The 15,174-nt window shown below is 43.0% G+C and overlaps 1 protein-coding gene across 2 annotated transcripts in view; it reads left to right on the forward strand.

Annotated features, from left to right (window-relative positions):
• The window catches only part of Mcm3ap (minichromosome maintenance complex component 3 associated protein), a 45,110-nt gene that overhangs the window by 9,029 nt on the left and 20,907 nt on the right, over positions 1-15,174 (forward strand). For both annotated transcript variants that reach the window (XM_027922232.3, XM_027922231.3), the window contains exons 6-16: positions 419-609; positions 2,257-2,396; positions 3,775-3,972; positions 4,578-4,846; positions 6,386-6,548; positions 6,985-7,145; positions 8,068-8,309; positions 8,624-8,829; positions 9,615-9,715; positions 12,935-13,066; positions 13,612-13,725. In XM_027922232.3, coding sequence (XP_027778033.2) covers positions 419-609; positions 2,257-2,396; positions 3,775-3,972; positions 4,578-4,846; positions 6,386-6,548; positions 6,985-7,145; positions 8,068-8,309; positions 8,624-8,829; positions 9,615-9,715; positions 12,935-13,066; positions 13,612-13,725 — 1,917 coding nt within the window. The remainder of the gene's footprint in view (positions 1-418; positions 610-2,256; positions 2,397-3,774; positions 3,973-4,577; positions 4,847-6,385; positions 6,549-6,984; positions 7,146-8,067; positions 8,310-8,623; positions 8,830-9,614; positions 9,716-12,934; positions 13,067-13,611; positions 13,726-15,174) is intronic.

Below are 15,174 nucleotides of genomic sequence, written 5' to 3' on the forward strand. Positions count from 1 at the left end.
GTAGGACTACTGGTGTGTGCCACCATGCCTGCCTTACTTGCTCCTTCTTTTTATGTGGTACTGGGGATTGAACCCAGGGGACGCTATCGCAGAGCTACATTGCCAGCCCTTTTTATTTTTTATTTATTTATTATTTTTTTAATTTTTTATTTTGAGACAGGGTCTTGTGAAGTTGCTGAGGCTGGTCTTGAACTTTGTATCCTCCTGCCTCTGTCTCCTGACTTGCTGGGATTACAGGCATGTGCCACTGTGCCTGGCCTTGCTTCTTTTTCATTAAGAAAAGAAAACTTTTCTCATCACCAGTTTTATCAAGGCTTATCTCATTTTAATGCTTTCTCAGTTTTAAAGGACCCAAAAATCTTGACAGGTTCAGATATGGAAATGTTACAAGGACCCTTAATGTATTTTTTTTCTGTAGCTCTCCAGTGAAGAAGCCAAGTCTTCTGAAGGCTCACCAGGTTGAGGGAGACCCATTTGACTCTGGGTCTGAGGGCTCTGAGGGCCTTGGGCCGTCTGTGTCATCCCTTAGTACTCTGATAGGTACTGTTGCTGAGACATCTGAGGAGAAGTACCGCCTGCTTGACCAAAGAGACCGGATCATGCGGCAAGGTATGTGTATTGTGGCACAGGTTCCAGAGTCCATGGAAAGGTTATGGTGAGGTGGCTTCCCAGTAGGGAAGTGTCCCTTTTCACGGGCTCAACTGCCATTGAGTCTCTGGGTCTCTGATGTGCCACCTCTGCCTGTTATTGTTTACCAGTCTTCCTGGGGTTGAGTGCTGTGTGTGTACCTATGTAGATGAATGTGTTTGCAGACATATGCATGAAATAATGATGAGAAGGTGGTGTCCCAAGGGTTGAGGTGAAGAGTGCTTGGTTTTGGACGTAGTCCCACCCGTGGAATGTTGAGCTGTGTAAATGTGTCGCCTTCAAAGTATTGATTAATGTGAAAGAGATACAGTGACCAAACATGTAAATATACATACTCTTTGCAATTTTTCTTCTTAAATTTCAGTTTTAGGAGTTTCCTTTTTTTTTTTTTTTTTTCTTTAATTTTATTTCTTTTTTTGGGACTGGAGGATTGAACCCAGGGGCATTTAACCACTGAGCCACATCCCCATCCCTGGAGTTTTCTTTTTTAAAAGCTTTGAATAATTGGAATAATCACAGTGCTTCCTTAACACAGTAATAAAAGCTACTGCCAAAAATTATGTCATTGACATGGTGATTTTTATATGTTAAATAAAATTATTACTAGGTATTGAATTATTTTCAAAATAAAAATAAGATTACATTTTGAGTTGTGAAGTTATTGCATTCCATTTTATTTAAAAAATACATTTAGGCTGGACTCGATGTTGCACACCTGTAACCCCAGCGACTCAGGAGCTGAGGCAGGAGGATGGCAAGTTCAAGACCAGCCTCAGCAATTTAGGCCCTAAGTAACTTAGTGAGACACTGTCTCAAAAAATAAAATAAAATAAAAAACGGGATGGGGTGTAGCTCAGTAATAAAGCACCCCTGGGTTCAATCCCCAGTACTGATAAATAAACAGAAAAGATAAATATGTAACCTTGAATTCTGTGGATAATAATCGTGTACTTACTCAGGTCAAGACCCCATTAACTTCCATTACAAATAACGAGAGAGAATTCTAGAATACTTGTATATTTTGAATAGTTGCATTTAACAAATTTATCACTTTAGTAAACATCCTACACCATGATTGTTTATCACTGAAGTCACCATAAGAATTACAGAACACTGGACTGGGATTGTGACTTAGTGGTAGAGTGCTTTGCCTAGCACATGTGAGGCACTGGGTTTGATCCTCGGCACCACATAAAAATAAATACATAAAATACAGTTATTTAAAAAATAAAATAAAATAAAAAAATAAAGGTGTCCATCTACAACAACAACAACAACAAAAATAGAAAAAAAAAAAAGAATTCTAGAACACTGGTGGTACATCTAGCTTTGAGTGAGAGGATGCCCATCTGTAGTCTGCAGTGAAGTTCTGTTGACTGTTGGAGAAGCCTGGCCCTGGTGGTCTTTTTGATCCTTGATGTCTACTGTCTGAAAGGGTAGGCCATAAAGTCCCTTCGTCTGATGGGTTTTAAAAATATTTCTTTCCTTTGTAATTTGTGTTTCTTTCTTTTTTCAATTTTTGTCTTTTGTTGCTATGAAAATACACTTCTGTGGGTTCCCAGTAACCAACCTGTGGTATGTCCTTACCTCTTACTTGACATCACTTAGCTCGGGTGAAGAGGACTGATCTGGACAAAGCCAGGACTTTTGTTGGGACATGCCCTGACATGTGTCCTGAGAAGGAGCGGTACATGCGGGAGACCCGGAGTCAGCTTAGCGTTTTCGAAGTGGTCCCAGGCACTGACCAGGTGGGACTCTGGTCTCCCCTCTTATCAGGGGTTGGAGGTGGGGGTGTGTTGGGCAGGGGTGGGGAAGGCTTGTTCTTTGTGGTTTCCGTACATGTGGATACTTGATTTGAATGTTTGCTTTTTTGGGATGGTGATGGGCATTTGTGCTATTAATAATTATATTAAGCTATTTCATACTGACATGTTGGCTAAGTAGTTTTTGTGTAATGCAGCTAAACCACATCATATTTAATGCAATAAAGTACAGATGTAGGATTTTTTTTTTTTTTTTTTTTAAAGAAAGGTAAGAAAATTTATTAAAGAAAGGAGGGGAGACACTCTTAAGGGAGAGAGTGGTTCGTCTTGGAAAGGAGATCTACCTTGATGTGGGTTTTTAAAATCTAGATTAAAATTTTATTTTTTCCTCTTTTTACAGTTTTTTTTGGGGGGGAGGGGGGAGTCACCGGGGATTGAACTCTGGAGCATTCAACCACTAAGCCGCATCTCCAGCCCTTTTTTGTATTTAGAGACAGGGTCTCACTGGGTTGCTTAGCACCCTGCCTTTGCCGTGGCTGGCTTTGAACTTGTGATCCTCCTGCCTCAGCCTCCTGAGCCACCATACCTTTTTACAGTCTTATTCCTTCCCTTTTCTGTATTTATGTTCTGCACATGGAGATGATGGATGATCTAGATTCAATTTGTATCTTTTCATGAACACTTCCATGTCTTATGAGGATTTCTTCATAAGCATTTCTTTTTTAAAACATTTTATTCTAATTAGTTACACATTCATAAGTGTTTTCTAAATGAAGCATATGTCTTTATGTAGCTCTGTCAAAACTGTCCATTTTTTGCAGTCAGTAGATAGACTGTTTTTAATTTTTCAGTTCAAATTATAATATTGTTTGGCATCTTGTGTGCAATGCTTCTATGATATTTTGATTATTTTCTTCAGCTACATCCTATGCATTAAATTACTGCATCAGAGAGTCTGACCCTTCCTGAACTGTGTTAGCACATATTCCTCAGAAATCTGCACCAGTCTAGATTCTTTTGCTCTTCAGGTTTTTAAAATTTTAATTAAAAAATAATTTTTAAGAGGGTGGGGGATATAGCTTACAGGTACATCTGGATTCATTCTCTAGTCCCACACACACACAAAAATCTTGGCCCTGAAACTCTCGAGTTGTGTGGCTTTGTCAACCATTTTGAACCTCAGTTCATCTTTATTTTTTGGATAAGGGGTTGAATCCAGGGGTTCATTTTAAAAGTGTATTCTTAGGCATGGATCTCGTGTGAGTGCATGCATGATTTCCCCCTTGGTTAAAGGAAAAACTGTGCCAGTAGGTGGCCCCAGCACCTGCCACACAAATAACCTGTCCCTGTTCTGTGTTCCCAGGTGGACCATGCTGCGGCCGTGAAGGAATATAGCCGGTCTTCAGCTGATCAGGAGGAGCCTCTGCCACATGAGCTACGACCATCTGCAGTGCTCAGCAGGACCATGGACTACTTGGTGACTCAGATCATGGACCAGAAGGAAGGCAGCCTGCGGGACTGGTACGACTTCGTGTGGAACCGCACACGGGGCATACGGAAGGTATCAGCTGCCTCTGGTCAGGAGACTAGGAAATGCATGTATATTCCAAAGGCATACTGGGAGCACTTTTCATTTTACTACTAGGGATTGAACCCGGGACACTTAACCACTGAGCTACATCTCCAGCCCCCTCCCCCTTTTGTGTGTGTGTGTGTGGTTCTGGGGTTGAACCCAGGGTCCTGTGCATGTAAGGCAAACACTCTACTAACTGAGCTATATCCCCAGCCTACTCCAGCTCTTTTTATTTTGTATCTTGAGACAGGGTCTCACTAAGTTGCATAGGGCCTCACTAAGTTTCTGAGGCTGGCTTTGAACTTGTGATTCTCCTACCTCAGCCTCCCAAGTCACTGGATTACAGGCATCTGCCATAGTGCCTGAATTACTCAAATATCTTAATCTAAAACAAAAATATACTTTTATTTAAACTGTTATAAAATCCTCTTAAAATGTGCTTAATGGGCTTGGTTTCAAGTTGAAAAGTAAGCAATTCAGTGGTGATAAGCATGGATTTTCTCATAGTTGATTCTTTGCCAGGGGAGTGTGTGTGGAGCATGTGCAAGTGTAATGCATGTGTGTGTGTAATCCTTCCCCACCCCTGTGGCCAGGACATTACACAGCAGCATCTCTGTGATCCCCTGACGGTGTCCCTGATAGAGAAGTGCACCCGATTTCACATCCACTGTGCTCACTTCATGTGTGAGGAGCCCATGTCCTCCTTTGATGCCAAGATCAACAATGAGAACATGACCAAGTGCCTACAGAGTCTAAAAGAGATGTACCAAGATCTGAGGAACAAAGGCATCTTCTGTGCTAGTGAAGCCGAGTTCCAGGGGTACAACGTTCTGCTCAATCTCAACAAGGGGGACATCCTGAGGTGAGTTTCCAGATTCACAAGATGGCCTATGATATGTGAAAAGGCAAGATTTAGCTTGGAAAAGAGCCTTTAAGATTGCAATAGCTGACAGTGCTGAGCTCTCTCTGCTAGGGAACACTAGGTGATAGCAGGACGCCCTCGTCTGAGCTGTCAGCAGCTGAGCTGCGAGCAGAGCAACGGGTATGCACTGTACCCGCACATCTCACTCACACCCTCATGTTCACTCCAGAGCATGTTTCTCCTCAATGAGAGAAAAATGAGGGCCAAAGCTTCCTGATCATACAGGTAGTGAGCCAGGACAGGGAAGCCCACATTCTATCAGAGTTGTTAGCGATTTGCTGTTTCTAGGTAGTTTTGTCAAAGGTCTAAGAAAGAGAAAGGAAAACACTGTGAAACAAAATGGTAAGTATCAATGTTAAAAATGGAAGAATTTTAAGCCAAGTATGTTGGCACATACCTGTAATCTCAGCAGCTCTAGCTGGGGAGGCTGAAACAGGAGGATTGCAAGTTTAAAGGCAGCCTGAGCAACAGGGAGGTGCTAAGCAACTCAGTGAGACCCTGTCTCTATGAAGTACAAAAATAGGGCTAATGATGTGGCTCAATGGTGAGTGCCCCTGAGTTCTATCCCCAGTACCCCACCCCACCCTCCAAAAAGAAGGAATTTTAAACCCTGGTTTGATATGTAAGTAGACCTTTATCTGATACATATGCCTGAGTCTCTGGGCCAAGTTTGTGAGTTGGTAAACTGAATTCAGTGCTGGCTGTTGTCCTTTAGTTCCAAGGTTCTTTTATTTATGGTGAAAAATTTTTTTAGCTTATTTATGGTGAATTTTTTTTTTTTTTTTTTTTTTTTTTTAGCTTAGTATTTTCTCCAAGAACTTTGTTGTAGAACATCTAGATGTGTGATTGGTTATGTTTTAAAATTAAGCCTGGCAGATAAGCTGGCTATGGAAAATGGCTGTGCTGCCTTTTCATATATGACAATCATTTGTTTCTATCTTAAATAGTTCAGTCAAATTGATTTTTTTTTTAAATAACAAACTTTGTCGTTATACTGCTGGCATTCAGTCAGCATTATTTTTTTGGTACCAGGGATTGAACTCAGGGGCACTCTTGCCCACTGAACCACATCCCCAGGCCTATTTTGTACTTTGTAGACAGATTCTCACTGAGTTGCTTAGCACCTCTCCATTGCTGAGGCTGGCTTTGAACTCATGATTTTCCTGCCTCAGTCTCCCGAGCTGCTGGGATTATAGGCAGGTGCCAATGCACCTGGCCACTCGGCATTACTTTAAGATAACTTTTTGATGATTACTAAATTATTGCTTGAATCAGTGTATTTTATCCTTTTAAAGAAAACCCTTATTGATCTAGGTCCAGAGTGGTAACTCTGAAATCAGAAAACTGAATTCAGAGGCACACGTCACCACAGGACACTCTTTCTCAGTATTGTTGAAATCTAGTTATTTATCAGATCTATCTTTCTAGAAATGTTGTTTAATTAAAAACAATACTCTGAACATTTTGTCTCCCTAACAGAGAAGTGCAGCAATTTCACCCAGATGTCAGAAACTCCCCCGAGGTGGACTTCGCTGTCCAGGCTTTTGCTGCACTGAACAGTAATAATTTTGTGAGATTTTTCAAACTGGTCCAGTCAGCTTCCTATCTGAATGCGTGTCTTTTACACTGTTATTTCAATCAGGTGAGTAAAATAACTGCTTGTAGCACAAGAAGGAAGAGATTGTTACTTGGGGTGCTGAAGCATCTCTCTGCTGTGGAGCTCTTCCAAGCGGGTTATAGCTCCCTCTCCTGGAAACTGCTGCAGCCTGTGAGGGATTTGTGATGGTCCCTTGACTTGGGATTGGCACTGCTGATCACTGCCAGGAGAAGTGTGCAGTGCAGATGCTCACTGTGGCTCAGATAAGAGGAATCTTGAGCATGGCAGCCAGGTTCAGCCTTGTGAACATTCATGCAGACAGAAACGAAAAAGCAGAGATCCCATATTACTTGCACAAAATCTCTAATTTTGAAATTCTCAGCGTTATTAATCCAAAATTTGGGGGTGAGGCTGGTCAAGTGGGGTTGACTGTTGCCTTTGTCTAACTGGCTTCTTTATTTGAGACTGCCTTCCCTTTCAGATCCGCAAGGATGCTCTCCGGGCTCTCAACATTGCATATACTGTGAGCACACAGCGATCTACTGTCTTTCCCCTGGATGGTGTGGTGCGCATGCTGCTTTTCAGAGACTGCGAAGAGGCCACAGACTTCCTCAACTATCATGGCCTCACTGTTTCTGATGGGTAAGGGCTGAAACTAGAACTGTGGGCTTTGCTCCCATTCCCTTTTTCTTTTTACATTCCAATAAATGGCTGTAAAAGTGTCAGTTGCTTGCCAAGTCCTAGAGAAGGCATGTTCCACTTGCTGCTTTCCTGATATGGAGCTGGGAAGTACTCCCAAAGTCACATGCTGTTTGTGGGCAGACTGGTTTCAGACCAAGTTCTTTGTGACTCTAAAAATCAATGCTTGGGCTGGGGATGTGGCTCAAGTGGTAGCACGCTCGCCTGGCATGCGTGCGGCCCGGGTTCGATCCTCAGCACCACATACAAACAAAGATGTTGTGTCCGCCGAAAACTAAAAAATAAATATTAAAAAAAAAAAGAAAAAAAAAAATCAGTGCTTTTCATGAGTTACCAAAGAATCCAAAGATTAAATTTAAGAATCTTCCTATTCTGTTCCTTTAAGATAGCCTTTGCTGACCTGTGAGTGACCACTGCCCACTTCTGATAGTTGAGATGGTTGAGATAGAGGTAGCAACAGGCCAGGCTGATGTGTTTTCCTCTACCTTCCAGTCAGTATTTTGAGACCATGATGAAATTTCCAAACCCTCTCCCAGCAATTGGCATCATTATACTCAGTGGGGTTTCTCCAGCCCCTTCCTCCTATAGCTCTTTTCTCCAGAGCTGTCCTTCAGGAGATGAGCAGCTTCTTTTCTTGAGACAGGACCATATATTGTCCCACGTGTGGTTGTTAACATGCTAGGCCACGTGGTTATGGAGGCTGACAGTAGGGGTTACTGTGGTCTGTGCCTTCCTCTCATCTGCATGTGGCCTAGGGGACACAGGACAAGGTTTGGGTTTGTGGCATTACAGCTAGATTTGGGAAGATGAAGCTGCCATCTTCCCTGAGTGACACCTTTCTGTGGGCTCTTTGTGGTCTGGGTAGCTGTGTGGAGCTGAACAGGTCTGCATTCCTGGAACCAGACGGATTATCCAAGGCCAGGAAGTCAGTGTTTATTACCAGGAAGCTGACAGTGTCAGTTGGTGAAGTTGTAAATGGAGGGCCATTGCCCCCAGTTCCTCGTCACACACCCGTGTGCAGCTTCAACTCCCAGAACAAGTACGTCGGGGAGAGCCTGGCCACAGAGCTACCCGTCAACGCGCAGAGACCTAGCTTGGATACATCGGGTGAGTGAAGCTGCCCTGCATTTTCCTCAAAGCCTCTCCATGCCCAGGAGCATCTGTCTTACTCTGGGGCCTGGAGGGCCCTCGGCTTGGTACCCAGGTGTACCTCTCCATACAGTTCTGAAGTCCTTCTCTGGGCACCCTGACACCACAGTGCTGTTTTGCACATGAAGCAATATACCCTCAGGGGTCCCATGGGTGTTTTCAGGGAGGGCAGTCCTTTAGGTCCGTGTGACTGTCCCTGCATGGAGATGACTGCATCTGGTGCTGTTTGTGTGCATCTGCAGTAACATGTTTTCCTGTGTCCTTTCTTCCAGGTGATGGGAGAGGAGAAGAATGTGAGGCAGAGCAGGATGTGCCATCACAGGGTCTCCTTCCGCAGCCTCTTCCAGTCCCCGCACCCTCACCTGTATCTCTGTCTCATGTCCCTCCACCACCCCCATCTGTGGCACCCAGTCTATGCCAGCTCTCCATGCAGCCTGAGGTGCTGCCTCCAAAGCCTGCACCTGTGTACTCTGATGCGGTAGGGAATCTTCTAGGTCAGGGCTCTGAGAAGTCCATTGTGCACAAATGTCTTTGGCCCCCACTGCCCTGTGATGGGGTGCTGTGTTGCCTGGTCTCAAAGGAGAGGAGCCAAGTAGAGTGGAGGGTAGTATCTGCCCATGTTCATGACCTCATGTGGCAGAACTGAGCCTAACACCCCCAGGCTAACTTCAGAGCCCCTCTTTTCTTCTCAGTAGTCAGAGCAGTACTTCAGTGCTTACTGCCAGAGCGTCAGCCTGTGTGGTCTGATTGAAATCAGCACCTCTTCATTCGAGATGGCCAGTGGATAGGTTGACCAGCACCTGTGGGATCATGGTAGTACTATGTGCCCGGGCACAAGGGGTTTCCAAAGAACTGAGTAGAGCTTGTTTACTGCACAGGTGTGGCACTCGAATGTGTCATCCTGGCCACTCAGAGGCAGGCACTGGGCAATAACCACATGCGGGGAGTCAGGGAGTCCTGAGGGGAGCATGAAGAACCACCACAGAAGTTGATGATGTTCAATGTGGACAAGTGAAGATGAACAGGGCACAGTGGGGGCCGTCTGAAGGGTGGTTGTCCAGCAGGCTTCCCTGGCTTTTCCCTCTGGAAGGCACCTAGCCATTCCTCAGAGACCTCTCCTGAAGCAGTGTGGCTGATTCCACGATAGGGGTCAAGTGCTTTGTCAGTGGGTACCTTCAGACAGTGTCTAGTGACAAGGTTTCACTCCAGATTTCTGTCCTGGGTGGGACGCTGTATTTGACCCCTGTGCTGGTCTCTCCATAGGACCTTGTGCAGGTGGTGGATGAGCTTATCCAGGAGACTCTTCAGAGGGACTGTGAGGAAGTGAGCTCGGCTGGCGCAGCTTACGCAGCTGTAGCTCTGGGGTGAGTGACACCCAGCGCACCGCCCTCCCCTTCAGCAGCTGTCTGCTCCCTGGGAGTACACTTGCCACTCCTTCTCAAAAAGTGTTTTCATTCTTCCACAAGATCTGGGTGAGCAGGCTCGATGCTCGTGGTGATAGTTTCAGGGACTTCTGCATCTTCTACTCTATAGACAGGTGCTATTTTTTATGTTCCTGCCCTGCTATTTCATTACTCATGCTCTTTTGGGGTACTGGGGATTGAATTTGGTGCACTCAACCACTGAGCCACATTCCCAACCCTACTTTTTTGTATTTTATTTAGAGACAGGGCCTCACTGAGTTGCTTAGCACCTGGCTAAGTTGCTGAGGCTGGTTTTAAACTCAAAATCCTCTTGCCTCAGCCTCCCAAGTTGCTGGGATTATAGGCTTGCGCAACTGCACCCAGCTACATGTGCTTTTTTAAAAAAATATTTCTTAGTTGTAGATGGACACGATACCTGTACTTATTTATCTTTATGTGGTGCTGAGGATCTAACCCAGGGCCTCAAACATGTTAGGTGAGTGTTCTACCACTGAGCCATAACTCCTCCACATGTTTTTGAGCAACAGTTTATATTAAAGTTTATAAGTTATAAACCTATTTTTCTTTAAACATATCTCAAATGTCCAGTCAAAATTAGTTCATTCCTTGTTAAAAATTAGAAACATTTATTTTTCTCAATTTAGTTTCAATAAATAAAGTTTTTCTAAGCTCTTAATTTTAAAGTGAACTCAACATCTTTTAAAAATCCCAGTGGCATAACAATAAGGAAAGATATTGTTTTGTCTGTATGAAATACAGCTACTTGGGCCGGGTGTGGAACACACCTGTAATCCTACTGATTTGGGAGGCTGAGGTAGAAGGAGTGCAGATTCAAGGCCGTCCGGGGAAACTTAGGTCCTGTCTTAACCAAAATAAAAAGGGCTGGGGAGCTGGGGATATAGCTCAGTTGGTAGAGTGCTTGCTTCTCATGCACAAGGCCCTGGGTTCAATCCCCAGGACCACTAAAAAAATAAAAAGAAGAAGAAGAATTACACAAAAGGATTGACACTGTATGTTTCTTAATGGTTTTTTTCTGAGGTAGAATCTTGAACTCCTAGGCTTAAGGATCCTCTTACCTCAGCCTCCCAAGTAACTATGACTGTGGATACATGTTGTCATGCCTGGCTGGTTAAGTTTTTTTTATCCTGGAGTTAAAATATATACTTCCTAATTTTTTTTGTTGTTACTTTAAGATGGAACTCAGGGGTATTCTATCACCGAGCTACATCTCCAGCCCTTTTAAAAAACTTTTTGGAGATAGGGTCTTCTAAGTAGCCCAGGTTGACTGTGAACTTTTGATCTTTCTGCCTCAGCATCCTGAGTAGCTATGATTATAGGTGAAGCATGCCCCATTTAATGAAACTAAAAAACTATTTCCATGGGCTTATATATTTGTGGTACTGGGGATTAAACCCAGGGGGTGTTTTACCAATATGCTACATCCCTATCCCTTTTCTATTTTTTTAATATATATTTTTTTATTTGTAGTTGGACGCAATATCTTTATTTTGTTTATTTTTATGTGGTGCTGAGGATCGAACCGAGGGTCTCGCACTTGCTAGACAAGTGCTCTACTGCTGAGCCACAACCCCAGCCCCGTTTTTCTGTTTTTTAATTTTAGATAGGATCTTGCTAAATTGCTGAGGTTGATCTTAAACTTATAATCCTCCTCCTGTCTCAGCCTCCCAAGTTGCTGGGATTATAGGCATGTGCTACCATAGGTATGTGCTATCATACTCAGCAGAGTTTTATAATATTATTTCATAAGTTTAGGTTTTTATCTATTTTATTTCATTTTTGTGTATGGTGTAACATAAGGGTCCAATCTCATGCTTTGACAGTGGATATCTAGTTTTCCTAGCACCATTTGTTAAAGAGACTTCTTTCCCTATTAACTGGTATTGGCAGCCTTGTTGAAAGTCATTTAAACATGATGTGAGGGTTTCTTTCTGGGCTCTATGTTCTGCTTCATTGGTCTTTATGTCTGTCCTTACACCAGTACTACCTTGTTTTGGTTAAAGTAGTTCTGCAATAAGTTCTGATATTAAAAAGTATACATCCGGGCTGGGGTTGTGGCTCAGTGGTAGAGCACTTACCTAGCACATGTGAGGCCCTGGGTTCGATCCTCAGCACCACATAAAAATAAAGGTATTGTGTCCAACTTCAACTAAAAATAAATATTAAAAAAAAAAAAAGTATACATCTTTTAACGTTGTTGTTGTTCTTGTTTTCTCAAGGCCGTTTTGCTATTTGGGATTCCTTGATATACCATTCTAATTTTAGAAAGCATTTTTCTATTTCTGCAAAAAATGCTATTGGGATTTTGATAAGGATTGCACTGAACCTATAGATTATTCTGAGTGGTATTGTCATCTTAACATTTAGGTTAGCCTTAATTTCTTTCAGCAGTGTTTTAATAGTTTTCAGTGTACAATACTTTTGCCTCCTTGGTGAAATTTATTCCTGATCATTATTTTTATTTTCTAGGCTTCTTATAAATGGAATATTTTAAAAATTCCATTTCAAATTATTCATTGTTTATATGTAGAAATACTACTGATTTTTGCTTTTTTTTCAGTGCTGGTATCAAACCCAGGACCTTGTGCAGGCTAGGCAAGCACTCTACTGAACTATGTTCCCTGTCCACTGTATATTGATTTTTATCCTTCAACCTTATTGAGCTTCTTTATTAGGATTCCTAGGGCTTTTTATATGTAAGATCATGTCATGTGTGAATGGATATAGTTTTATTACTTTTCCAATTTGGATGCTGCTTATTTTTTCTTGTCTAATTGCTCTGGCTATAACTTCAATAATGTGTTGAAGTGGAAAACGTGGGCATCATTGTCTCCATATCTCAGAGGAAGCGCTTTCAGGCGTTCACCACTGTGTATGATGTGAGTTATGGGTGTTTCATAAATGGCTTAAGGGTTTTGCTTCTGTTCCTAGTTTGAATTTTACTAGATATTCTTTCTGCATTAATTGAGGTGATTGTGTGTGCATGTGTTTTAACTCTGTTCTGTTAATGTGGTCGTATTACATTGATTAGTATTCATAGGTTAAACCATCCTTGCATTCCAGGAACAATCCTATTTGATAATAGTCTATAATGACTTTCTTTTTCATGAGTTTGAATTCTATCCACTTTGCTCTTTTTAGTGTTTCTAATGCTGCCATGGAGGATCTGTTAATGGCTACAACCACAGGCCTTTTGAGGCATGTTGCAGTTGAAGAAGTGACTAAGGAAAGGGAGCGAAGGGAGGAAGAAAAGAGGCGGGCTGAAGAGGAAAGGTGAGTATGCCTTGCCCTGCAGTAGGACATGGTTGAAGTGTAGACACAGAGGTGAACTGCCCTGGCCCCTGATTCTGATACTGTTGTCCAGTGTGCTGCCATTAGACCTCTTCAGGTCCACTCAGCACCCTCATATATACTTTGTCCCAGGGATTAGGTGGGGATCCCCTGACTGTACCAGCCTGTGAACAGTGCCCTTCCCCTCAGCAGGACAAAAAGGGAAAGAAGCTGCACTGGAGGTGGCTGCTGACTCAGGCAGGACCACTCACTTCCATCTGCATGATTAAGGAGTAAAATAATTTTTACTTTTTAATTTTTTGTGGTACTGGCAACTGAACCTAGGGGTGTTGTACCTCTGAGCTACATTCCTAGTTTGTTTTCTTAATTTTGAAACAGGTTTCACTCAGGTTCCCAGGCTTGCCTTGGACTTGGGATCCTCGTGCCTCAGGCTTCCAACTAGCTGGGACTGTAGGTCTGTGCCACTGTGCCTAGCACTTACTTTCGTTCTTAAGTATTACTCTGTGCTTTTTTTCTTTTATCCATAGGCTACAACAAGAAAGGGAGCTGGTATTAACTCATTTGAGCCAGACCTTGACTGCAGAGCTGACAGAACTCATGGTGACAGAGTGTGTGCGGGAAACTTGCTCCCAGGAGTTGAAGTGAGTGAGGCTCAGGTGGACTACAGTGTGGGGTATGGAGGGCGGGAGGAGGGTTAGAAGGCACTCTGTGAGGCTGGCGCAGTTCAGGATAGGAGGTTTGCACCTACATTTGAAAAGGAGCCTATCTGTTGGATAGTGAAGTGGTAACATGCCAATTCTGTACTTCAGGGAGCAGAGCGGGGAGGGCCTCACTTTCAGATTCCTCTTGTGGACCCTGCACCGGGCATGGGGTCATGTGTCTTGGCAGATTCACTGGTGTAGTCTTCTCCACACCAGGTTATTTACGATCAGTGTTTTTCAAGTAGGAGACTCTCCCTTGTTTTATATATTAGAAGGCATCCTTGGGCTATTCACTTAAGAACGTTAGTAATTTTGTGGCCAAGTTTCCAGTTTAAAAAAAAAAAAAAAAAAGGCCTTCCAGCTGTGAAAGAATATCTGTCTTTATGCTTAAGCTTCCGTGATATAGCCTGAAGGCCATAGACCACATTGCTTTAACACTTCTAGTGCAGATGGGGAACTCACCCAGCAGGCAATCTATATTTTTCATTTCATTTATTTATTTTGATACTGGGGGTTGAACCCAGGAGTGTTCTACTAATGAACTACATCCCTTTTTTGAGATGAAGAGGAAAGTAGGACATGGTTGAGACAGGTTCTCTTTCTTTTTTTTTTTTTTTGTGGTGCTGGGGATTGAACCCAAGGCCTTATGTATACAAGGCAGACACTCTACCAACTGAACTATATCCCCAGCCCGAGATAGAGTCATTTTTTTTTTTTTTTAAGTTGTAGTTGGACACAATACCTTTATTTTATTTATTTATATGCAGTGCTGAGGATTGAACCCAGGGCCTCACACATGTTAGGCAAGCACTCTACCACTGAGCCACAACCCCGGCCCCAGCAGGGTCTTTTTTTAATAACTTTATTTATTTTTTTATGTGGTACTGAGGATCGAACCCAGTGCGTCACATGAAGGCAAGTGCTCTACACTGAGCCACAGCCCAGCCTGAGAAGGATCTCTTCAGTTGCTGAGGCTGACCTTAAATTTGTGATCCTACTGCCTCAGCTTCCTAAGGTGCTGGCATTATAGGCATGTGCCAGCACACCTGGCAGCAGGCTGTGCATCTTTAATTAGCGTTTCCTTCCATCTGTCATAGTTTGGGGCCTTTTTCTGGTTTCTATAAAGGAAGACACCCCACAAATGATGGTGATATGTGTACTCTGAACCCCAGAACAGTGTTAGGACAGAGGTAAAAGCCCTAGCTTGCTGTGATGCAGAGACAGTGTCCTGCAGTTTGAGGAGGCTTGGTGTCAACTCAGCCCCAGGTTGTCTCCAAGGATGAGCTATTGGCTGTTGAAGCTACTTTGATTTTGTGACTATATGTTTGATACAATCCTCTGTGCTCTTGTTTGATAGAATTTTGTTATAAAAATATAATATACTGTTTT

Source organism: Marmota flaviventris, chromosome 8 (genome assembly GCF_047511675.1).
Source record: "Marmota flaviventris isolate mMarFla1 chromosome 8, mMarFla1.hap1, whole genome shotgun sequence".
Taxonomy (NCBI): Eukaryota; Metazoa; Chordata; class Mammalia; order Rodentia; family Sciuridae; genus Marmota; species Marmota flaviventris.